General features: G+C 37.7%; 1 protein-coding gene across 1 annotated transcript in view; it reads left to right on the plus strand.

Annotated features, from left to right (window-relative positions):
• The window catches only part of CEP192 (centrosomal protein 192), an 82,875-nt gene that overhangs the window by 7,215 nt on the left and 50,283 nt on the right, over positions 1-25,377 (plus strand). The window contains exons 6-26 of the mRNA XM_071805501.1: positions 89-229; positions 528-685; positions 1,324-1,474; positions 5,032-5,215; positions 5,860-5,878; positions 7,878-8,131; positions 8,181-8,431; positions 9,225-9,455; positions 10,298-10,420; positions 11,993-12,144; positions 13,639-13,685; positions 15,157-15,289; positions 15,875-16,029; positions 18,154-18,294; positions 18,535-18,874; positions 19,243-19,383; positions 19,768-19,832; positions 19,912-20,103; positions 21,041-21,164; positions 23,273-23,403; positions 24,328-25,369. Of these exons, the coding sequence (XP_071661602.1) occupies positions 89-229; positions 528-685; positions 1,324-1,474; positions 5,032-5,215; positions 5,860-5,878; positions 7,878-8,131; positions 8,181-8,431; positions 9,225-9,455; positions 10,298-10,420; positions 11,993-12,144; positions 13,639-13,685; positions 15,157-15,289; positions 15,875-16,029; positions 18,154-18,294; positions 18,535-18,874; positions 19,243-19,383; positions 19,768-19,832; positions 19,912-20,103; positions 21,041-21,164; positions 23,273-23,403; positions 24,328-25,369 (4,175 nt within the window). The remainder of the gene's footprint in view (positions 1-88; positions 230-527; positions 686-1,323; positions 1,475-5,031; positions 5,216-5,859; positions 5,879-7,877; positions 8,132-8,180; positions 8,432-9,224; positions 9,456-10,297; positions 10,421-11,992; positions 12,145-13,638; positions 13,686-15,156; positions 15,290-15,874; positions 16,030-18,153; positions 18,295-18,534; positions 18,875-19,242; positions 19,384-19,767; positions 19,833-19,911; positions 20,104-21,040; positions 21,165-23,272; positions 23,404-24,327; positions 25,370-25,377) is intronic.

The following is a 25,377-nucleotide window of genomic DNA, read 5'->3' on the forward strand; positions in this document are numbered from 1 at the left end:
TTTTCCCTGTTCCACTACATCTGGTTTATATAATTTGCATTACTTGCAATTTTGATGGTACTAAAGGTTAATTTTTTACACTGTACAGGAAATATGCAAAAGCAGAAGCTCTGATGACAGTCACAGATCCTGTACATGATATTGCATTTGCTCCAAATCTGGGAAGATCCTTCCACATCTTAGCTGTAGCAACCAAAGATGTACGAATTTTCACACTAAAACCTCTAAGGTGAGCTTAAAAGGAAGATAGTTCGGTATGATGTGGTACATGCTATGTAGTCTTTTTTTATCTGCAAAGCAAAAGTAATAACTTTTGATGCATGCAAGATTGTTTTTTAGCAGGTTGATTTTTAAGATGACAAGATTGTGAGCAAGTGTGTAGTTTTGTCTGAATACCTCTTAATATGCCTGAGCTAGGAACGATTGTTATGTAAACTTGAAAGATGTAGTCCTCTCTTCTTGGCATCATGTTCAAGCCCAGACCTTTGAACAGTTGTGTGCAGAACTGTCACTTTTCTCTTAAACAGGAAAGAATTGACTTCATCTGGAGGATTAACAAAATTTGAAATTCATATTGTGGCACAGTTTGATAATCACAACTCCCAGGTGTGGCGAGTGAGCTGGAATATTACAGGCACAGTGCTTGCCTCCTCTGGTGATGATGGCTGTGTTAGGCTCTGGAAGGGTAAGGTCACCCACCTGAAAAACATTAACTTTGTAGTATGCTGAATATACTTGAGAAATTCTACTCAAAAAATATTTTTGGAGTAAAAGTTCATTTTAGATTTGTGAATGAAAGGTTTTTATATTTCTATGTACATGTCAGAAAAATGAATTAACTTTCTGTGCTGGAACACTTGCATGATTTAGGCTACTGTGAATAGTTGTTACTCTATGCTCAAACTGTTTCACCAGACTAGAGCTATGTGAAGATTTCATTTTCAAAATTAACATAGGTATTGCATTACTATCTTCGCTTGTGCCAAAGCCAGAAAATCTACATTCAGTCACAGCATTCAGGCAAAGTGGCTTTTTCTTCTGTTTAAATTTCTAAAAGCAACAGCAACAACAACAAAACTATTTTGTTTCTCAGTATTTTAGTAAAGGAAACTCATTCTGGCTGCTAAACAAAATTGAGTTTTGGATAGGGAGAAAATGTCAGACAGCTAAAGGGCCAGATCCTCAGCTGTTTGGAATTTATGTCTTGGTATTGAACTTCAATTCTAATTTGCACCAGGTGCGTAGCAGTTGAAATATCATAGTTTTATCAAAAGCTGAGCTTCAGAAGAGAAACTAACAGGTTTTATGTATTTATATTTGCAGCTAATTACATGGACAACTGGAAGTGTACTGGTATACTGAAAGGTAACGGGAGTCCAGTGAATGGTAGCTCTCAGCAGGGAATTTTTAATGCCTCCCTAGGTTCAGCCAATACAAGCCTACAGAATTCACTAAATGGATCATCTGCCAGCAGGTAGGTTAATTAGTAGAGAGACTAAATTTCAGTAGATAGTCAAATAGTCTATTTTTTGGCTGCTCTTAATTTCATTTAGCTTTCTTGTTTGTTTTATATAGTAATTTTAAGTGCAGTGTCATTTATTGCATGAATACTTCTATGAGCTCTTCCAGTTTTGCTCTGTGATGGTGTCTTATGCCAGTGTTAAGAGGAAAATGAACAAGGCTGTAAGCCATAGTAATCATTCCGTATATATGAGCAATGTAAACAATTATTTTCAGTTTGTTCTTTCACATTACTAAAAATAACTTTTCTGAAATAGTTTCAAACAAGGCGCAACTTTGTCATAGTGCTCTGTAACTGCCCTTTTGCTTTAGATGGATTTTTAAAAGTGAAGCAAAAACACCAGCAACAAATTCTGTTTTTCACTGGGATAATGTAGCAGAAAGGGAGGAAAAGATACTTCATCATGTATGGTTGCAACAATGGTATACTAGAGTTAGTTTACTTGCATTTTTGCAGGTGTAACATCAATCAGATAAGTTTCGGGTTTTTTTTTTTTAGTCTTCCTCGTATGTCATTGTTATTGCAGATTAATTTGCTTTCTGTGTTTTTTATTTTGTAATAATTACTATTTAGTAGGTAAATTTATGCGCCTCTACTGAAAACCATTTTAATTTGTGCGCACCAAAATCTAGAAATACATTGAGCCCTGAATTTCTACGGTGGAGTATGTACAGTCAACTTTACAGGATGTGTCCTATGTAAGGACTGGTTGTGGCCAACTTCCATAGTGGCAGCCTCAAAGTTTTGTGGCCACCTTTACTTTTTTTCAAATGCCTTGGGATAGCCTCCATTAACATCCATATGTAGCTACTAATATGGTATTTTTTTCAGTTTAAAATGCTAATCTGTGAAGTACTATGACAGTTTGCTCTTGAAGAGTAGCTTTTGCCCCCACTGCTTTAGCAGTCAATCCTGACAGGCAGTTCTGGCTTTCAGATCCCTTGCTGCCTTGCACAAAGGGATTTCCCTTTTTCCTCACAAGATAAAAGGAAGAGCAAGAGGTGGTAATGGTCTCCAGTAAGAAAGGAGGCCAAAATGACACTGGTCATCTGGTTCCAGGGGGTACTTAGTGTCGCAAAAAATGCTAAAATGCAGTCCTGTCTTGGAAATGTGATACCTGAAGCTACAGAACTGTATTTGCTTGGGTCCCTATAGGGAGCTACAGGCCACTTTATACCTCTTTAGCATAGGGTGTAGTTTCACAGTCCGCTTATCTAAGACTGTGCTGCTGCCAGCAAGAGCACCCTACCCTACCCCATTGGCTGTTCTCTCCTTGAAGTTGGTAGTAAGCCGTTGTGAAACTGAAATTTCCAGCATTATTTTAGACTCATTCCATTGCTCTGTATTGTGAAAGTGGCTTTTGTTTTTAATTATTCTTGGCTTAAAGTTGGAATTAACTTTTTGTTACAGAATTAAGTCTATGACTGTAGAATTTCAAAATAGATGGTGTCTTGTCCTAGGATTGATCCTTACTGTAACGATGCACTTAACTACGTGTTTTCTGTTGTAATCACATTGACTTGAATTGTATAAGCACAGTTGCTAACTTTTTTTAGTGTATTAACACATATAATAAAGATGGATGTACTATATTTGACTAAAAGGGTATGCTACAGAGAATTTATTTTGTCTGTGACTGTCCATGCTATGTTTCAGTGTCTATAACACTTAGATAAAGCGTAGGCAGGTCTGTAAAATTTTGTTAAAGTGTGATCATCAAACTGGATTTCTAATCAAAGTAGTTTCAGGAGAGATGATGTAGATGGTTGGAAAATAAGTCAGTAGGGCTATATTGTTATGTTCATGTAATTGTGTGTCTAGATTTATGGTACAATTTCCATTCTCCATTTGTATTATGTCCTTTTTAACAGAAAGCAGAGCTGATACCAAGCTAACTGGAGTAACTGGTGTTTTGCTGCTTGTTGCATGCACACAGGAATGGAAAACGAACTCCTTTTTTCCCTCCCTAACGGCGTTTGACCTCTCCCAAGACACCAGCAGCCTGCTAACTACTAAATGCTATTCAAAAATCCTTTTTAAAACATGTTGTATGTTTTTTTGTACTAGCTCACACAGTTTGATACTGTTGGAACCCCTGGTAGAAAAATATTTGGAGAGGCTTTTTGTTTGGAAAAAGAAACACAAACAAACAACAACCCAAACCCCAAAACTTCCATCAAAACAGATTTTTTGAAAGCTTGCCAAATTAGAAGACTAGTTTATGAGTAAAAATGATAATTTTTGTCCTTGATTGGGATGGGAGGAGGGAAGTGACCATTAAAATTTTCATTAAAATTGTTTTGATAACTAATTTGGTTTGCATTTCATAGTGTTTGGCATTTGAGATTCCTAAACATCACAAGTTTGTAACTGCTTTGTAATATAATATACACAACTGTTAGTTTTAAAGGAATAAGAAAACTCTGTTTTGACAATTGTACAGATGGTAGCTTTTGAATAGTTTGGTATTGCTTCATTTATAACTTAGTATGACTTCAAATAAATGTTTTGTAAGTACTGTCATACTTTTTTCATCTTAAGAGAAGTACTTTTTCTGATATGTACTTGTTCATTCCTATGGTAATAATTCCATGGAGTGACTAAAAATTCTTTGAGCATAGTATCTTAAAAACAGCCATACAAAGATTGAAACCAAAATGCAGCTTGCTGTGGATTGTCCCATAATTCCATTAATCACATAGCTGTTCATTTATCCAAGTCCACAGAACTTGTATACAAGACAGAAAACATCTGTAGGTATTCAATATAGACATATTTAAATGCTTTAAGTATTACGGGTAAGTTCTAATGAAAACAGCAGAAAAATTACATGAAATGGCATGATTCCAAGTCTTGCATTCACCTGAAATCTTAAATTTACTCTGAGGATTTTGCAGAAATATGTAAATACATACAAAAACTGTATTTCACTGAAAGTAGTTATTCTCTGTAAATGTATATTATTAAATTTAAAGTATTGTAAAAAACAATGATGTTTTTATGTCTATTCTAGAAGTGCTGTGCAGTTAATTTGAATTAGATGCATATGCAGAAAATGTACTTACGTAATATTTAATGTATATTTTGTGTCACAAATGAAGCGTTACTAAAAACTGTTGACAAATCACAGGAATTCTGGGAGAACAAAAGCCTGTTAATAGCTGTACTATATCCTTTTTTATTTCCAAAGCAATCTGTTCTTTTGTAAAAATGTATACTAGGATTATTATCACAGTATTCTTTTCTATGAATTTCAGTGGAAAAGACTGGATTATTTTCCTTTAAAGAGCAGTTTCCAAATTTGTCTTGTTTTGAATTAAAAGCCTTGATTTCTGCTATTATGTTCTATTGGTTTTGGCATGGATATACTAAAGCCTTTTTTTTTTTTCCTAGCATGTGTTTTCTCCCCTTTGGTTCTCCTTGTATTTACTACCTTTCTCTTTTTTCTTGTTTTGTTTTTTTGTTTTGTTTTTTGTTTTGGTGTTTTGTTCCTTTCTTAATTGTTTCAGGTATTTCTTTCCCCCTCTGGATTCCCCACGGGCTGGATCGAGATGGTCCAGTCATGCCCAGCTCCTTCCTCCTCCTCCTCTGATAGAGCACTCTTGCGATGCTGACTCTGCCAACCTCCAGTATCCTCACCCTCGCAGACGATGTGTATCTCGGCCTCTTAATCTGTTACCTGAGAATGAAGGGGTTTAACATGTGGCTTTAAATAAACTCTGAAGGGCCTTATTCTGGCATTTGTGAATGCTTCCATTTCTGGCTACCTTTGTATTTCTTCTCTGATACAGAAGATTTTTAAAAAATCGGGGACTTCATGCACATGCATGTTTTACAAAACAAACTACACCATTTAGAACATGTTATTTATGTTTGTTTATCAAAGGAGCATTTTAATCTGTACCCTCTGAACTATGGCAACACATACAAACAGTATTAATCATGAGCTATTTACAGAGTAGCTGACTTCAATGTGCCTGTCCTTTTTTATTTTTTTTCTTTTATTTTTGGAATCAGTGTGGTCTTGATTTTTTTTTTTTTTTTTTGTATATTGCACTGGCCAATGTGAAATATATTCTCAACATTGAACATACCTGTAAGCAGTTGTTGTGTAACTAAAGGATGATATTGGATCAACTCCTAAAAGAAACAAAACCATTCCTGTGTATACTGCAGCAAAATAGTTAGGAGTGTTTGGTTACTGAAGAATTTTGCATCTTGCTATATAAATATTTAAATTTTATAATTGTGGTTGACTAATAAACTTATTCTAAAAGGTCTCTATTAGTATGCTTTTTCTTGTACTAGCTGTGCCTTTTTTTTTTTTTTATTAACAGGCTTCTGATGAAGGAGCTGGTTTTGATTTTAGGTGTCCATTCTGATAGCCTGCCTTTTGTGAAGTCATGTGCCATTCTGGATGCTCTGTTGTGTATTACACTTTTCTGCCACAGGGTCTGCTCTAAGTTTTCACATGGATGTGTTGAAGGTCTGCAGAGACTATCCATAAACTGGAGTTGGATTTCAAATGGTAACTCTTTCCCAGTGATTGAATGATTCACACGGGACATTTGGATGAAATAGTACTGACTGAAAAGCCTTTTTTGATATGTTGGCACAGGGATATTGCTGTGGATCAGCATGCTGGCATTGACTGGGCTTTGGCTGGAGAGAGACAGGCAGGAGAATAAAAGTGAGCAATTACTACATGGTGGTGTTAGGGTTTAGCCTTACTGTACAGGGTGCAATTGCTGAATTTGTTTGGTAGATCTTGGCAGGGTGGAAGGACAAAGGTGGGATCTGTGCAGCAGAAACCCAAAGTGTAATACTGTATTTGTATGCTGCAACGTGGGCTTATATGCTACTTCATGGACTAGACCAGTAGAATAAGGTAATGGAGAGGGCAGCCTGCATTCTTCCAAACGGATACGAAGTCCCTGTGAGTTTTACTTATATTCTGAAAACTTTATTTACTCATATGCCATACTTTTACTCAGATATGCCACATTTGTTTGTTATCTCTGAGGAATCTAGTTTTAAGAAAAAGCCATGAGAGGTAACAGTGGTGTCACAGATTGCTTGCTGACTGTGTGTGGAGGTAGGCTGCTGCTATTTTTTAACCAGCAGGAACAGAACTGGGCGGTGGGGGGGGAAGGTTTAGTAAAAGCAGGTACTTAGACCTTTTTACCAAAATGTTAACTTTTTTGGAACCATGCCCTATTTTGCATGTTACACAATGGAAATGTTACATGATTAAAAAATAAGGTTTAAATGGGGGTATGAAGTAGCAATATTTTTCTGTGGAAAAATGAGTCATTAAATAAAAAACACAACCCAATCTATTGCACTGGGATTCATTCTGAAAACAGAAGAATGTACTTTTGAAGGTTTAAGCCACTTGCAGAATTTGTCTTAGGCCACTCCCTTTAATCCAGCAATTGATCTTCTTACTGCATTTCTTTTTGTACTGAGGAAAAAATTAGGGTTCCTTCCTAAGCAGCCATCAAGAAAAGGAAGGTGACAGTATCTAGATATGCTGCTGTTTCCCTGTGCTAAGTTTGTAATGCGAGACCCTATAGTATCTGTCACGTGTGTCTCAGTTACTGCAGTTTAGCAAAAAGTAGTGTACAATATACTTAAAGATAATTCTTTACATACAACTGTCCTTGATAAATCAAATGTAAGGGAAAGATTCCTGCTTGCAATTATTTTTTGTCTTTAAATTTGCTTCTGTTATTCTTTCGGAGCCCAAAATAACCAGTTATGGTAACAATGAAGTAAATTTCAACTTTTTGTAGCTTTTGATGCATTTGTTTATAGTAATGGTCATGTTATTTTCCTCTGTGCTGAGCATGTAGTAGTAGTATTAGATATCCTAATTCTAGTCATGCTTCTTACTAATGGAAACACGCTGTTACATTTTCACAGCAAGTAAGTCATATTTCCAATGGACTGGCCAAGTAGGTTGACTTCAACAAATGAACTCATGCTGGTTTTGTGGCCAATGCTTGCCTTGCCCCCCTGCCCGCCACTTTGCTTTGATGGCTACACACGACCTTTCATTCCATATCCTTGACTGTCCATCTCTACCTCCTCACACTCTGCTTCCCTCTTTATTCATCTCTCTCGCTTCCGTGACTCGAGATTATGCAGGATCTGGGTCCTTGAACATAAGCAGCAGAACCTTAGGGAGGGAGGGAGATTACAGAAGGGTTTAGGAAGGGATGATTACAGGAGCTACTGTCAGTATTTTAAATCTACCACTTGGTAAGGCTGCTGTCAGGAATATAAACAACACCTGTCTCATAAATATAAAATGTCACACCAGTAAATCCGACGAAAGCTTTTTCCTTTTCAGGCCGTTATGCCTTGTCCCGGGGCAGCAGGGCCAGACCGGCCGGCCAGACGTCACATCTTGGGGGAGGTCGCCGCTCTCCCCTGACAGACCCCGAGCTACTCACCGGTACCGAGGTTCAAACCTCACCGGTCCGTAAGCAAATACCTCAAATAACTGGCTTCATCGCCCCCTCCCGAGAAGCTGCCCAGTCGGCCCGTGTGACCAACGATCCAGCCCCACTCCCCCGGCGGCCACCTAACGGACAGTGGGGAAAGGTCCGGAGGGGCGGGGCTGGGCGGTGCCGCGTGCCCCTCGCCCAATTAGCATCCTTCTCTCTCTGTCTCCCCCTTCAAACTTTTTCCCCTTTGCCCGTTCCCCGTCGGCCAATCACCGGTTCCGGCTGGGGCTCGCCCATTGGCTGGGTGCGGGCGGCGGAGCGAAGCGCGCGCGCGGGCCAGGGAAAGTTGGGGCGGGCGGGGGGGAGAGGGGTCTAAGCGGCGGCGCTGCGCACGCGCCACCCGCCAAGGGGTTGTTCTGGCGTGCGCGGGGGAGCTCTTGGTGCCGTCGCTCGCCAGGTGAGTGGGCGGGGCCCGCCCGCCCTCTGGGGGGCGCTGCGCAGCCGAGTGGCCTGGGCGGGACGTGGCAAGGCAAGGCCGAGGGGGCGGCAGTTTGAAGTTTTGGCGGTTGGGCCGCGGTTCCTCCCGTTCCCCTCAGGCGAGTAGCGGCGGGACGGGGCGGGGGGGTCGCGCCGCTCGGTCTTGGCCGCGGCAGCCCCCTGGGGGGAGGGTGGGCCTATTTCCTCCTGGTTTGGGGGGAAGGGGTCGTTGGCTTCGAGCCGTTCCCCGTCCTGAGTGTCGGCGGCTGCCTCCCCCGGCGGGGCCATCGTGCCGCTCCCGAGCCGCGACGGGTGAGGGGCGGAGGGGTGGTGCTTGCACCAAGCACTGAGGGGAGGAGGGCTTGGGCCTTCCGCGAGGAGGTCGGTAGCGTTCGGCGCTCTGCTGGCGGGTGGCGGTCCGAGGTGGTCGCGTCTCGGAGTCCGCAGCTCCCCAGGTGTTCAGCGCTGTGGAAATGGAGGGAGGCTGGCGGGGTGCAAGCGGCTTTGCTGGCTAAATATAGGCTGGCACGGGCTGCAGTGCCGGTGCTCTTCACTTGCAGCGAGTGCTCCTCCTTTTAGGAAGTCTTAAGAATGTTATAAAACTCCGTGGCCCCCAAAAGGCTTGAGGAGAGAGAACTAGAAGTCATTTTTATGCGTGTTTGTATATAAGGTGGTGTGACTGCCAAAGAACATTGATTAGTGATCTGCGAGTAATGTATTTTTGACAGCATTACTGTGGCTTGTATAACTGTATAACTTGTTCCTGCTTTCAGATGCTGCTGGACCAGGGCTGATCGTGTTGCCGAGCAGAGTGCTATTTTAAGCAGCTTGTGCAGGATGATGGAACAGTTCAGAAATATTGCTGATGAAACATTACCAAGCTTCTTGGGCTATTCACTGAATAGCACTGCAAGCGTTATTGAAAATGTTACTATCTCCTCAAACCCTGGCTTACCTGTTGCAGCTTCAACTGTTGCCAGGAGTAGAACAGGTTGGGACAACAGGTGAGATTATCAGTTAATAGCAATTAATGTTTAAAAATCAGTTGAGTGATTTGAAACACTTAACTTTGGAGAGAAAAAAATTATTTTGACAGATTATTTGGTACATGATAAAACTGTTTACTAATCAGTAACATGATAATCAGCAAACTTAGGAGTCATTGTGTTAGTGGTGAAGAATCTGCATTACATTCATAACTCATAAGGCACTTTTACTAAAATTACCCTTTAAAATAATAGCTTAGTTTTTATACTGATAATCATCAAGTTCTTTTCAATCTGACTCTTCAGCTTAGCATACTCAAGTTTGAAGTGGTATAGAGAATAATTTATTTTTTACATGTGTGCTCTCTTCATTCCAGTAACTTTTCATGTAACTTCTCTGAATCTGGCACATTTTAGAAAGGGTAGCGTAAGAACTAGTGTTATGGATACCAATTAAAATTTAACACAATTTATAATGATTTGTTCAGCAAGGAGTAGAGCAAAGAGTAATTATTAGAAGCCTTTGGTCACTGCTGTCCTGTAACTTAACATGAAGATCAAACTTCTGTACCCTGGTCCAGAAGTGAGTGTTCTAGAGGGGACAGCACTAGCCACTAAAAATGATAATGTGGTATTTCTCTAAAGAACTTAGTCCAGAAGACTGGAGAGGATCATTCTGGGTACATACATGTACCTGTAAATACAGATTGGCTAGAAAATGCTAAAATATTCAAATAATTGAACTTACAGGAGATGAGTGGTCATCAATATGATTTTATTTTTTTCCAGTCCTGTGGAGAACAGGAGAGGTGTATATTAGAATGACTGTTGCGTTTTTTTTTTCCTCCTCTCCTTTACAGGCTTTCTGATGTGCTTGCATCCTATTTAGAAGAGCAACATTCACCTCCACTGGGAACTTCTCACAGTAGTCATTCAGATCCTGAGCCTATGGGGAAATTTACCCTCAGCTTTTGTGATGACATGTGAGTGAGATCTAATTAAAAAGTTAAAATCTAATTCTGTCCTAAAATGCGTGTACCAACATGTAGATTGATATGTACTGTCAGCTAACTCTGAAATACTTCAGAATTGAATTGCCTGCCTTTCGATGGCAGTAACTGGAGAGCTCAGCTCTGCGTTAACCCGTTTGCTTACAGTGTTTGGCAGCCAAGGCAGCTTTTGCTACTGAAACAGCTCGTCCATGTTTTCTGAGGAGGGACAGTGGCAGCTTTGTGGAAGCATCCAGTAAAATGCTACCGCTTAGGCTGCACAGCCCTACATGAACAGCGTTCTGCTGTTTAATTGACTAATTTGGCTTCATGTACATGACGGGAAAAAGCCTTTAGAAGTGTGGGGTTTTTTTAACTGTGGTGTTTTGTTTTGTTGTCACACTAATTAAATATTTCCTAAGCTTGATTAATTAATTTACTTATTTGAATCCAGCTTGTATTTACTTAGTTTACATTGCATAATCTAGAATTAAGCTGATGTTTCTGGTTCATGTCATGTATTTGAATAGTAGTTTGCACTGATTTAAATCTGTTCCAAGTAAGTATCCTGTAGTTTGCATACAGAAAGGAACATCAATTTCTGTTAAATTTAGCTTCCTTGTAGCCTCATTGATTGCTGTTCCGTAAGAAATAACTAGTGTTAATGAAATAATTTAGAGAGCATTACTAAGTGTTGGAAGTGTTAGTGGCTATTGGATACATTTTTCTGATTGAGATCAAATTTGTTCCTACTGTTGCGATAGAAACCACAATGTGCCTTTTTCTCACTGATAAAAATGCACAATAGGAAGTATGTCCCTATAAAGATAAAGGATATAAGATTTAAGAGAGTCAGCTTCTTTCTTGTATTCAAATAAAAAAAAAAAAGCATGAAATAATTGCATTTTAAACTTTTAGATATATAAATAAAACTGACATTTGAAATATTAAAGCAAAAGTATGGTCCAGTTCCCTCAATGTGGAAATTTTAACACCTTACGTTATTAGCATATCTGCCTATGTGGAAATTCTATGAAATCAGAAACGAAAAATAACTTTCCCACAGAATTATAAAAGCTGTTATTTAATGGAGCTGTATGGGATTTCAGTGATTTGTGTTGTTTATGATATAGTCCCTAATTTAATGTTACAAAAGGCATGCTGATATTGTGGACTTAGGAAAGTCTTGTCTAGTGTTTTAACTTGCTCTCAAATGGATCATGGAACTCGCCTGGAATAGACCCTTTTCCCCTTATACTTTTCCCTCTTTTTTGCAGAAATGAAAGAGAAAAGAGCAAACTGAAAAATGTAAAGAAGCATGTGTTAAGTTAAATTTCACTATTAGTTCATACTTTGGATTGTGAAACTGAAACCCTTGTAATATTGAGATCTATTTTTTTACAAGTAACAGATCTGTAGAACCTATATTAATGGGAACAGCTGACTTCCTAGAAATGAAGGCATTAAAATTGGAAAATTTCTCACATCTTCATATAGAGAGGTGTTGTATACTAATGTTTATATATCTCACTGAGTTATTTTTCATTGAAATAATTTTCTTTCCAGGAAAGTTGCTACACAAGTGAAAGAACCTCAGTCAACTATTAGTTTGAAAGAATCCAACTCAATAAACAGACAGCAAGATCAGAATGTCATTGAGCATTCAAATCATAATAAAGATACCTTGCTTGAGGTATTGCCACTCGAACAATCGGAAGGTATTAACATTTGAGAAAAAAATGTTTACTTGGTGTAATTAGCTTTTTATGCTATATGTGTCTTCTCTTGACCCTTTCACTCTTTTATGGCATAGTGTAAATGGGTTTTGAAAAAGAATCTCTTAGATTTGAACAAACTGAAAACAGAGAAAGCTTGTGGCTGACATTGTTGTTCTTAGATTTCTTCTCAAAGTACAAAACTAGACAGAAGCTGATGAGAATGTTTGCTATAAAATACCATAGTTAGAATGGTAGTAGGAATCTGAATTAATTTCAGGAACTTTGCTTGTGCAAAAAGTGTATGTAAGTTGTTTTCTACCCCTTCTCTTTCAGTAAATGTAAGTCTATGAGATTATATTTTGATGAATGTCTCTTTTCTTGCTGTATTCCAGCCTGTAATAAGTGATTTTTAACTGCAGTTATAGAAGCCGGAAACCTACTTTTGTTGTGAGATGATGCATGAAAAAGTAGTTCGGAATTCTTGCTGTGAAAACTATGTATGAGTGGAGTAGTGTCTTATTTTAAAAAGGTGGCTATTGACATTAAACTTGTTTGGGTTTTTTGCTGCTGCTCGTCCTGTGATAAAATTCTATATTCTCCTTAAAACTCAGCAAATATACTTAGTAAATATATACTTCTAATCACTACCCTTTTGTAAGCTCTGTCGGAATATTTGCATAGGTTTTCATAAGGAAAGTGTTAATAGTTTAATAGAGAACATACTCAATGAGAAAGTACTATGGTTTGTAATATAAATGGGTCCTTATAAAACACACTCCTAACAGTGAAGTGTTGACATCAGTCACTTATTCTGGTAGACCTGAGGAAGTGGCAGTAACATAGCAACAAAAATCAAGATGCTTTGGAAAACTGAGGCTGACTTGATAGTGCCTGATCATATTTAGTTAATTGGTTTTAACATTTTATTTATTCGAGGTTTAGGATTCTGTTCCAGAAATTGCCTTTTATTTCCATCTGTTATTTAAAAATTAGGAACCTTTTTTGCTATAATCTGTATGTTCATGTGTAAAATGTTCTCTGTCTTGTGGGACTTGCAATTGGATTATGGGTGGATGTAACAGCAACAAATGGAAGTTGCTTACAAGTGATCAAAAAAAAAAAAAAAAAAATTGGCCCAATAGATGAAATGCAACAGTGGAACAGAACACTTGTTCCTACCTCTGCTCGTGCAACCTGTGACTCCTTTTTTGTGCTGCCTTACAGCAGCCTTTAAGGCAGTAATTGTCTTGTATAATTTTTACTGTTCTAGCCCTGATGAATCCCTGCCTTTTTAAGTACTCCCAGATATTTTGATCATTGTTATCACAATACCAAAGTTTACATGTTCTTATAAAGTATGTGTTTCAGGATTATGTTTATGGTGTATGCCAAGACCTTCAAGAATTCAGTCTGCTCTCTTATAGAATAGTTAGCATTTAGTAGTATAACAAGAACATAGTATAATACTGATTACGCTACTTTCTTTTATTCCAGATTTATCAACTGGCATATGTCTTCTTCCAGACAGTAAGAATAACAAGGTGAAACCTTTTGTGTGTATAGTGAAATTAAAAGTTTTCTAATAATAATCTTGTGCTAGACTTAATTTTGTGAGAGGAAGAGGGAGGTGATTGAACTGTGTTTGTCTTATGTCATGTATCCCTTAAATTTGTAACAGTGCCAGCATGCTGACTGTGTTATGCCTCACTTTGCCTCCTTTTTGCAGATCATTTAGCATAATTAGTACCATGGGAGCATGATTCCACCTGATCTTTCTCGATTGTGACAGTTGTTGTTTACTCTTTCCCTCCGCTGTCTTGTAGTTCTTTATCCATATAAGGACCTTACATTTTATTCTAATTGTAGTCTAGCTTAGTGAAAAGCCTTTTGAGGAACTTATTGGAATGCTTTTGGAAATGGAAGTAGACGATATCCACCTGATTTGGCTTGCCTCTGTACTTGTTCATTCCTTTGAGGAATATTAGTGAAGATGTCTTCTTCCTGCTGCCTCTGTATTTTTTTTTTAATTTGTGTCTGTCCCAGACCTAGCACGTAGCTGCAGGTATTGACAGGCAGAGCTGTACTTCAACTGTTTTTATCTACTGTGTTAGAGAAGCTGACAGTTATGGGCACAGAGGTACAAGGCTGACAGGAATGGGAGGTCTTGTGTCCCTTACAGAAAAGATGCCTCAGGTTGTGTCCAGGCGCTGTCTGGTATGTGCTCCTTAAGTGTGTCAGCTGGTATTGACTAAATTGATTTAGTTTTCTTCTATTTTATTTTTCTGGGGGCCACAGTGGCCAGTGGGTTGCAGTTGAATGCTCACAGGCTATCATTTGAAAACTATAATTCAAATTCCTTTCTAATTCTTTACTTTCTGAACTTCAACCTTTTTGCTGTCAAAGATGGTCTATTTATCACAAAGAATGTGAGACTAAATCCAAACCAGACATTATATTGTGCTGTTTTTAAAAATCAATCAGGTATATAAACAATACAGTATTTACAGTTAGCTAGATTCAGCTGAAATGCTACTTTATAAGTAATTTAGTGTGCTCATTTGAAGAAACTGTCAAAAGAGGTTTGATCTGAGTATATGATTTCTGAAGAAGCACTGTTGAAGCAGCACAGGAAACTATTGAGAACTTTCTTTGTGTTTAGAAATTGGGATTGAAACTTAACGAAGGGGGGCAATTTTTTTCAAGTGTAAACTCTTAAATGCAGTTGTTTGGTGTTTTGTTTTTGAGGTCTTCTAAGTCTGGTGTCCCTCAGATGCTTTTTCTGTCTTTCCCCTTTATGATCCCTCTATTTTATGTGTGTATGCATTCTGGAAGCTAGCAGGCAAAGTCCATTGAAAGTAGAATGTTTGCTGGGATAAGTATGAAAAAAAAGGGAGGGGGAAGTTTTGGAATATCATTAACCTCATTAACTTTTTTTTCTTTTTTTTAAATTAACTGAATTCATACAACAACTAGTAACTCCTAGAAACATTTCTGTCTGGGTACTTTTTGCAGGTTGGTCCATCTGAACCTTCTGAAAAGCTGATGGAAGGTGAAATCTCAAGTGATCATCTTAGCAATAGCCTTTCAAGTTTTTTGGAAAATGAGAAACTCTCATCTCTCACAAACTCAGAAGAAGATTCCACTGGTAAGTGTGCTTATAATTCTGGGTGGTTGAGTCTAGAATTATTACTCAATATTATTGTTGCAGGCTCAAGAAGAAAGGTATTGTTTTACTGTAGTATTTAATAGAGGATTATGCTTGATCAAAAACTAGTATTAGGAATATTAAAACTGTTCATTGGGAAACTGTCTGTTTTAAAATTGTAATAGGAATTGGTGGCTATGGAATTTGTCAGAGAAGATCACAACTGGAAGTTGAATCTAAAAAATACAGGTGGAAATGTGGGCATTTGTTTAATGAAGTGGTAACCCTAGCTAGAATTTCAGTTTAGATTAATGGAGATAAACTCCTATGCTGAAGAGCATTTACATGCAGTTAGAATTTTGAGTTTCAGTTCATATCTCTTTAGATGCCACGCATTCAGGGTGGTACCCAAGTTGGAAGTCTACAGGGTGTTTCAAAGAGATGGGCCCACTTTCAAAGCAGTCTGTATTTCAAATTTGGTCCATCTTTTTGAAACACCCTGTAGTTTACCCGCATGGATAAAATTGAGAGCTTGAGTTCTGTGTAACTAAACAAGTTTTGGAATATTTTCTTCTCTTTCAATAGATGATGATATTGATGATGAAGTGTTCTTTGATAACCAACTAGAAGCCTATTTTGAGCAGCTGATACAACCAGAAATGGCAAGAAAAGGCACCAACATACAGAAACTCTCAGAATACTGTACAGCACTGAAGATTTCTGAAAATGGCATACCTCAAGTAGGTTTAAAGTCAAGTTCAAAGCTCAGCATGCCAAATGGTCCTAAAAATTGTTAGTGTCATGGAGGATTGTCTGCCAGGGTGAACTAGGTTTTATTTCTTTCCTGACAAATCCAAATACTGTCCAACAGGTAGCCTGTACAGCACAGGATTCTTTTTAAATTTAAAGATAGCAAATACAGCTCTAAACTAGAAACAAAGCTGTTTGGATGAGCTTCTGATTTTTTTTGTTCCCTCTGCAGGGCTTTCCTTGGGGAAAGAAAAATAAAACAAAAAAAGGAAAGAAGCTGTGTAGCTATTTTTGTATTTTTTTTTCCTCCTCCTTGTAGCACAGACCTGGCAGCTGATTCATCTGCTTGTTACAGAAAGTCTTGCTGCATATGAGATAAGGTGGAATTAGGGAAGCAGCTGGCTGTCCCAAATGGCATTGATCTGCAGCAAAGCTGAAGGGTTTGCTGTTATGGTGTCTCTTTTATTCAATATAGCATCAGTAGTATTTCCTGAAGATGGACTTTACAAAAGTAAAAATTAATTTTAGAGTTGTGGATTGTTTATGGTGGTCTGAACTTAATGTACCTCTGAGGCATTCTCTTGAACGGTTTAAGGTATGAATGTTTCTTATACATATTGTTTCCCTTCTCAGCTTCCTGGTGGTGGTTTATAGTGTCAGAGATGGTAAAATGTTTGGAGGTAAATCCTTTGGATCCTCTCAAGTCCACTAAGGGAAATTATATAATTGATAACTAAGTGGGAGCCTCTACTGATAATGGTTACTGATATGAATACATTGTCTTGTGATGGCATAATTTTAATTTTGATTACCAGCTTCTGAGTGCAAATATTTTCTTGACAAATGATAAATGTCTTTTAAAAAGCTAATACCCATAAAATGCTTACTTTACACTGTCCCGTGCAGCTCCAGCAAGCTGGTCAGCTGAACTGAAGCCAAGGCCATCTTTTCATCTCACTTGTGACTTGCTTGTAATGTCTTATTTTCTTATGGTCTTATTTTCTGTGTCGGAATTGCTTCATTTTAATCTGATGATTCTGTGACAAAGCTACTATTAGTAGTTGTTGCTCTTCTTAATTAGAGTTAGTTTTAACTGTAGCTCATTCTGGTTTATTTTTTGTTTCCATAACTGGAGAAGTAACATGCTGGCAGTTCTTTTATATCATACAACTAGTTTATAAAATCTTTTTGATCACTGGTTTATTGTCTTGGATAGGAATGTCCAAGGTTTTAGTAAGTGTATATAGCATTACGGAGACTCTTTTTTCCAGCAGAGTAAGTCTCTTAAATAACTGCTCAGTGTGTGAAAGGTAAGTGTAGAGCAGCAAGCTGCTGGCTTGTGGTTTGCCTTTGAGCAGCAGTTAGCTCCATTACAAACAGATTGTGGGGAATTAAGTGCCTTTCCATTTTCTTGGCTTTGAAGCAATGGATGCAATTCTGACCAGAATGGGAAAGTGTGATTGATTTAAAAAGTTAAATGAACTGTTGCTTCTGAAATTTCAGAAACTTCCCAACTGACATCAGGGTTTCCAAGCTGTGGGAAGTGATATTTTAACCCTGTAAAAGTAGTCTGCATAGGCTGTCAGTTGCTGATGTATGGCTGTATGTGAAGAAAGGGATAGGTGATTGTTTGAAGAGTGAGAATCACACAGTTTTGCTCTCTGACCTCAGGTCTTCTCTGTTTGTGTAAGACATTTCTGCTTCACTGCCATCGTAGATAGGCAATGGGATAGATAGAACTGGTTCCGAATTGGATTTGGAGTCCTCATCCAGCAGTGGATCATCCAGAAGGGGAAGAGAAGTAGCACAGTTCCCTTGTTAAAGGGAATGAAAGGATGTAGTAGGAATAAGAAAAGATCCTGCATCTTCTTTCTTTGTGTGCCCTTGGAGGCAGATGCGTAGGTTGGCATAGCCAGTAGCTATTGTCCTTGGTGGTGGTGCTGTTACAGCAGCTAGAGATGCCCCTGGCAGTGGCACCGGGGTGAACAAAGTATGATAATTTCTTTACTAGAGAATCTCTTAACACTGTGAAAACAACTGTAGTGTTACTTTTTTTTTTTTTTTTCTTTGATATACCTGTTTGAGTGTAACTGAAATCTTATTTATTTCAAAAGGAGAACTTTCAGGTTCCCAGCACTTACCAGGCTGTGACAGGAGCAGACTCTGGAAATGCTACTGATGAAGGTTCACAAAATCAAGGAATAACTGGATGTCCTGTGCAAAGAGAAATGCTGCCCAGAGCAGCACGGCAACAGGTATGAAATTGTAATTTAAATTTTTGTTTATCATATAGAGTAAGACTGCAGTAGAAGATGGCAGTGCATTTGAAAGCTTGTTAGAGTTTGAACTAATAACCCAAACTTCCTTTACAAAAAATTGATAACACCATTTTGGTTTTAGATACATTTTTCAAACAAGTTAGTACCTGGAACTGTTATCACAAACAGTTAAAAATTGCACTTCTGACACTTCTTAAATGATTGTTGTTTTCTAAGAACTCCATGACTACTGGGGATGTGCTTGATTCCTGCACTGCTTCTGAGCTGCGATTAGATTCACTGTATCTTCAGTGCACTGACAGCCATAAAGCTGATGTCTCAGGTGTCCTTCCAAAGCAAGAAACACAGTCCTCTGAGCATCAGTCTGCTGCTTCTGGTGCAGAGGAACTACACACAGCAAAAGGATTTTTGGGGCCCTACACCACCCCTAAAGTTCTTCCCAGTGCAAATGCACCTCAGACAGATGCAACTGAAAGTGGAGTCGGTCTTGCTGATACTTACCTGTCTCCAACTGCAGACAGCTGCGAGAACATAAGTTTAGCTACAACAGACAGAGGTAGGTTGCTTTAGATGTAACCCATTTATACAGTTGTGACCAGAATCCGTCGCATGGAAAAAGAAATAAAATTGTAAGCTATGCATTTTTCTTTAGTTGTACGAACTGGTAATAAAAACGTATATAGCATGGATAAATTTTAACTTTCTTTTTTTTTTTTTTTTTAATACTGACTGATGCATATTGTACTTGACTGTTGTTTATTTGATGATGAAACTAGTTTAAGCTTGCAGTTGAAGCAACTTGAGCTACATTTTTTTAATTTGTTGTTTACTTCTTGCAAGTGAGCTCTTTAATGTAAACTTAAGAGACTTTGTCATATTCCTTTTTATTTTAATCAACAGTGTAGCATTTGATGTATCTTTCAGGTGATTTACCACACAGCATTGTCTATCAAAATGAAGAGGGCAAATGGGTGACTGATCTTGCATATTATACTTCATTTGATGAAGAACAAGATTTAAATCTGTCTGAAGATGATAAAATAAATGACGAGTTCATTACTGGAGGTATGTGATCTGTTTCCTTTTTAGTTAGCTGTTATCTGTAATAGTATTAAGTTACACTTTCCTCCCTTTTTTTTTTTTTTCATTTCAACAAATCAGTATTTGGTGTTGCGAAGCCTCTAGGCTTTAGATACTACAAATTACTTGCAAGCTGTTGTTGATACTAGCCTGTAATGATATTATCATTATAGTTGTTAGCTTCTTGCTGTGTTTCCTACTCTTCCTGTGAAGAGTCTTTTGTTTCAAAAAGCATTCCAAACTGTCTCAGATATGGAATTAAATATTGCAATATCTGTCCCTCAAAATTTAGTTTAATGATGCAAAATAGTAATTACAACACTTAATAACTTATACCTTATTTTAATAAATTTTCCCTTTGGTTTGAAGCTGAAGCAGCAGCTATGATTGCAAAAGACCAGGAAGAATTTGAGAAAGCACACAGACTTGTGCAGGTAACTAATTATCTCAGTGTAAACAGAGTGGTTCTCTAATTTATTTGCTATTTACATCTTCTGAAATCTCTGTCTGCAGGTGGAAAAAGTAGACATTGCAAATGCATCTGAATTAGCAGATGCTTCATGGAGATCACCCAATAGCTGCATTCTGCTGAGAACATCGGATCTTGATAAAGATGCCAGTTATTTACGTTTGTCTTTGGGGGAGTTCTTTGGTCAGAGATCTGCAGCTCTTGGGTGTCTTGGTGGAGGCAGTGATGTGAAACGGGTATGTATTCTAATGTTAATATTAAAGCAATAGCTAGCATTACTTTTGGTTTTTTTTTATATTGTAACATTTTTTTATGAGAACTACTTTTTTAAGTTAATTTGCAAAGGAAATTCTCTATGTGTGACAGGTCTGGATTGGCTTTTGTTTCCCACTGGGCATTTCTGATGTGAAGGGCTGGCTGGTGTTATTGATGAATCTTCATCTTCACCTTTTGCCCAGGAACTAATTATGTGTAGGATTAGAGAGAGAAAAGTATACCATATACAGGGTACGCAGTGGAGGTCCAAGCAAACAATCCATACAGCAGTTGAATGAAAAGCTGCTCAGACAGGGGTATTTGAACAGTGAGGGTATCTCTGAATGGCTGTTGATTGTTGACCTATCTAGGCGAATGCCCAACTTCAGTAAAACAGAGTTATCTAGACTCTAACCTACGTACTTCTGTATGCTTCTTGCATCTGTCTGATACCTGTCTCTTATCTGCTGTTGGAAGACAGCATTTCATTTGTGTTGCAGACAAAAAAAAAAAGACAGGGAAGTGTGTAAAATGGCAGAAAGAAGTCAAACATGCTTACAAATATGTGTAATTTAGTCATGTCCTGGTGAATTGGTGGAATTGGCATGCTGCCCTGGTGCGTTCAGAGGGTGAGAGGCAGATCATGCCTCCAGCCAGAGATGATGAGAGCATATGTACTTTATTTTGTCTAACTGATATAAATAAGTTGTTAGTTTATTTTATGTGTACATTGAATGTGAATGTATTTGGACTAGGTATTTGGGATGCTAGGAGGCATATGTTATTTCTCAGTCGCATGAGAGCCAAACACCAACTGGGGAGGCACTATGGCTGAAACTGCTTTGTAAGCACACAGAACCTATTAATTAATGATTTGATTTACTTATGCTGTATTCTGGAATATTTTTGTTTTTATAGCCATCTTTTGGTTACTGTATTACATCTCCGAAGAAAAGACAACCTGTTGCTTTGCTAAGGCAATCTGATTCGTCAGGAGCTGACACTGGCCATGAGATTTCACAATTGTTTGAGATGTTTCCAGGTAATTAGAGAACAGAAGGCTCAGCCTTAGGCAGTAGTTATAACAGTAGTTAAGAATTACTTGTATTAATATATAGCTATTAAAGACTATTAAGAGTATTCTGTGACAGAAAGACTCTAGTTTTCATTCAACAAATAGATCACTTTCTGTTAGCACCTCCACTCCACCACCCTTCCCACCACAGAAAAACACAGAACCTAAACACTTGCAAGAAAGAAGGTTCCAATGCCAAATACTACCCTAAATTGTTTTAGATATTTCAGCATTTTCAGATACTGGATAACTACCAGAATGTCTTGTAATAATAAAAGTCTCGTAAGAGTTTTCCTGCTGAAAGAGATGTATAAATGGATTGCCAACAAAAAAAAATCAACCAACCAAACAAAAAAACCACAGAAAATTGGTCTGTTTCCTCATGTAAGTATAGAGGATAGGAGAAGGAAGGAAAACAATTTGGGTTATAGCTGAGCTGACCGTATCTGCATAAAACATAGTCTACATTTTTTCTGCCATCTTTAAAAAAAAAAAGTAACAATCGCATGGTATCTGTTTAACTTACATAAATAATTTAGGAGGTTCCTCCAAAATTTTATCTGTAAAGATCACAGCAGGCATATATATATATATATATATATATATAAAAAATATATATATATATATTATATATATGCCTATCATTAATGTTTGTTTAGGAAAGGATAAGTGCATTTTAAAGCATCTCAACTGATCTTGATAGGATTGTGGCAACATCTATCTTTGTGAATCTTCTTGTACTGAAAGTGCAATGATTTAAATACTTTTTTACATTGGTGAAAAATATCAGGCTTTCATGGAGCCTGCTTCCTCGAAACAGCTTTACAGCTGTAATTTTACTCATAGCGGGACCTTGCAAATATTTTTAAAGGGTCTCTAATAATTATTTTTTAAAAATCTAGTGTTGGTGTGCTTAAATTCACTATACAGTAGTCTGAATTTTTGTCAAAAATACCAGGATTTCATTGAGTTCATGACCTCTATCCAATGAAATTAGAGTATAATTATTGCTTTGAATAATAGAAAAATAAGAAAATATGTTTATTTTGACATGAGGGTTGCTATAAAGGCTAGTGAAGGGAGATATTTGGGTCACTTTTTGGCCCAGATATTCATAGTTATTGCTATCTGATTTTCATTAGTACTGGCAATAATAACCTTTGTGAGCACTACCAGTATGCAATTCCTGCTTAAGGAGCAGGGGATGGAGAGGAAGCTGAGGGGTCAGCAGCCAAAGAAGGATGTTACTTGAAATACAAAGTATGTCAAAGCCCCAAATACCTACTACAAGAACAGAAGTAAATAATAGTAATAAAAAAAGATTTAAAAAAACACAAAAAAACCCAACCCACAAACAACTACACCACAACACCCAACAACAAACAAAAAATAAGAAACAAAACAAAACAATACCTCCCCGCTAACCAAATGAAACCAAAAATGTTGTTTTGTACTTGTTTTCTCACCTGTCTTTAAAAGCTGGTTTTAGTGTTCTAGGGAGTCCAGATATTTTCCTTCAAGTAGGAATCCATTTGTTTAAATGGTAGCCTCTGGATCTCATATGAATAATACCTCCTAGTTTGGGTTTCATCTCCCAGTCAAGATTATTCATGGCTTTGATCATTTCAGAAACAAACACCCTCCTAAACATAATCCTTCTAAGTCACCACTTGCCATCTACCTCAGCCAAACGCTGTGTCCAGCATAAGAAAGTTGGCTTTACTCAGATCTAACTGTTCTTGTTTTCTACTGGAGTTTTGTCTATGTTCATGTTATCTTACAAACGCCATTGTATGGAAAGGTTTGTTTAGCTTATGCTGATAGGATAAGCTACCTGAAAATAAAATTTGAAGAGTGTGAGCATGGTATTCATAATAGCAGCTAATTTTGTGACTTGAATGTAAACTTTGAGTACTGTACAGGAAACAAATGATGCTTTCAGTATTTGGATTTGTGCCATTATAACAGCTCTGTTTTCTATAGAGCATTAAAAGAACATGTATATCCCAGGAATGCAGGTGTTTAGACAATTTACTTACTATGAATTAATTCTTTGTCTTTTGGTTCGTTCTTAGGTGACTTAGAAGCAAAACCAAAAGAACATGCAAATTCTACTAGCTGTGAAAGTGCATGGCATAGCATGGATGCTGTAAGTGAAATACATAAAAGCACAAATACAGAAGCTGCTACCAAAAGTAAAGCTAAGGTATTTCTTTTGTATTTTTAAGTTCAACTGTGAACTTGAGCAAAATTCAAATAGCTCAAATTATTATTGTTTCTTTGAGTATGGCTAAATTTGGACTTTAATATCAAGCCACTACTTTTTTATATTGATCATTTGAACCCTAGCAGGTGCCACTGTTTGTTAGGATAGTTTGATTAGAATGCCATGATCCTGTAGTGCTGGGGTGTCAAACTCATTTTCATTGGGGCCCACATTAGCCTTGTGATTGCCTTCAACGGCTGAATGTAATTTTAGGACTGTATAAATGTATGACCAATTACATTTATACAGTCCTAAGATCACATTCGGCCCTTTCAGGCAGCTGCGAGGCTGATGTGGCCCCTGGGGAAGATGAGTTTGATGTCCCTGCTATAGTGAGTCAGGTGTTACTATCACCACCTTGTTTTCCTTTTTATCCCTCCTTCACTTTTGTAGCTGCTTGGTTCATCAGCCCATAGTTTTTCAGATTCCTATTGACGTAATGTGATCAAGTTTCTGATATTTGGCTGTGTCTTCCCCTTTTTAGTGGGAAGACACTGTATTTGGTCATAGTTGCTGCTTCTCTGCTGTTTTTTTCCTGATGGGATTTTACTCCCAATTCTTGCAACTGAATTAAAACATTTTAGGATTTTAAAAGTTTTACAGGAACTAAGGCTTCCTAGTAGGCAATCTTTATTTCATCTTTTTTTTTAAAAAACAACTTTGTAGAGTAGACTTAAACTCAGTATAATGAGAATTATGCCTATTGCAATGCTCTTTCTTGACAGGCAATTAAAAGTGTAACAACTGGAGATGTTAATATATTACCATATACCAAAATGCAAAATAATGAAACAAAACACAGAAAATAAAACAATAAACAAAAATGTCTTGATTTGGTGCTTAAGTCATATTGGTTTCTTGTAGGGTGGAATTCAGGAAGACAAGTTTGAAGACAACGTATCTAATAATTCTGACTCTGTCCTGAGTATTAGTACAATTGCATCTGCTATTGCTAATGTTTCCTCTAGTGCTGATCCTTCCCAGCTAGCTGCTATGATGATGGCACTCTCTAAAAAAAATAAAAGAACGTGTTTCCTTCCTGGAATTGTTAAAGAGACAGAACTCTCTACTAATCAGGTCTTGTCCAGCATTGTGGAAAATAGAGAATTTGATATGGAAAAATACCTCAAACAAACAGATGAGATCGGACATGAAAGCGAATATGAGAGCATTGTGAAACATGAAGCATCTGTACAGAACTTTATGCCTGATGCCTTTTTACTGGGCAAAGATAAAAATAAGGATACTCTTGCAGAAGACTTGATAAATAATCATAGCAAGCAGCAAGAAATAGAGAAGCCATTTGTGGATTATTTTAATGAAAAAAACGATATTCAGAATTTCTCTAGTCCATCTGGTGTTCCCAGCCGTGAAGATGTAACTTCAAATAGTGTTAAATATTCAGAAAAGTTATCTGGTTTAGTAAATAGTGAGCATTTACAGTCAGTGAATGCTGATCTTGGATCAGATACACTTGATACCCAGACCTCACCTACTGGAAATGAAGCACAGATGTGTGGAATTCATTTAGCAGGAAAAGTGGAAGTGGCACGGAGAAGTCCGCTTGCTTACCAGACCAATGATCAGACTGGTAGATCTTGCATCAGGGAAGATGCAGGAACAGTAGATGAAGCAACAAATGCTATTCCTGGACCAGGTAATGACTTGGTGGAGAGAAGTACAGGAAGTACTCTGTCAGTCAGCAACTTAAAACCTGCCAAGCAATCCAGTCAGTGTGTCTCAGTAAGTCCTACAAAAGCAAAGCTTAAGCAGAAACTGAACACTGATGAAGAGAAGGAAAATGCAAAAACAGAGAAAAGAAACAAAGATGCCAGTACTGGTTGTGTTGGGAATGCGAAACATGTAACTTTTGAGAAGCTCTCCCCAACCTCCCAGAATAGTACTGGTAAGTAA

The sequence above is a fragment of the Patagioenas fasciata genome, chromosome 2 (genome assembly GCF_037038585.1).
Source record: "Patagioenas fasciata isolate bPatFas1 chromosome 2, bPatFas1.hap1, whole genome shotgun sequence".
Classification (NCBI taxonomy): Eukaryota; Metazoa; Chordata; class Aves; order Columbiformes; family Columbidae; genus Patagioenas; species Patagioenas fasciata.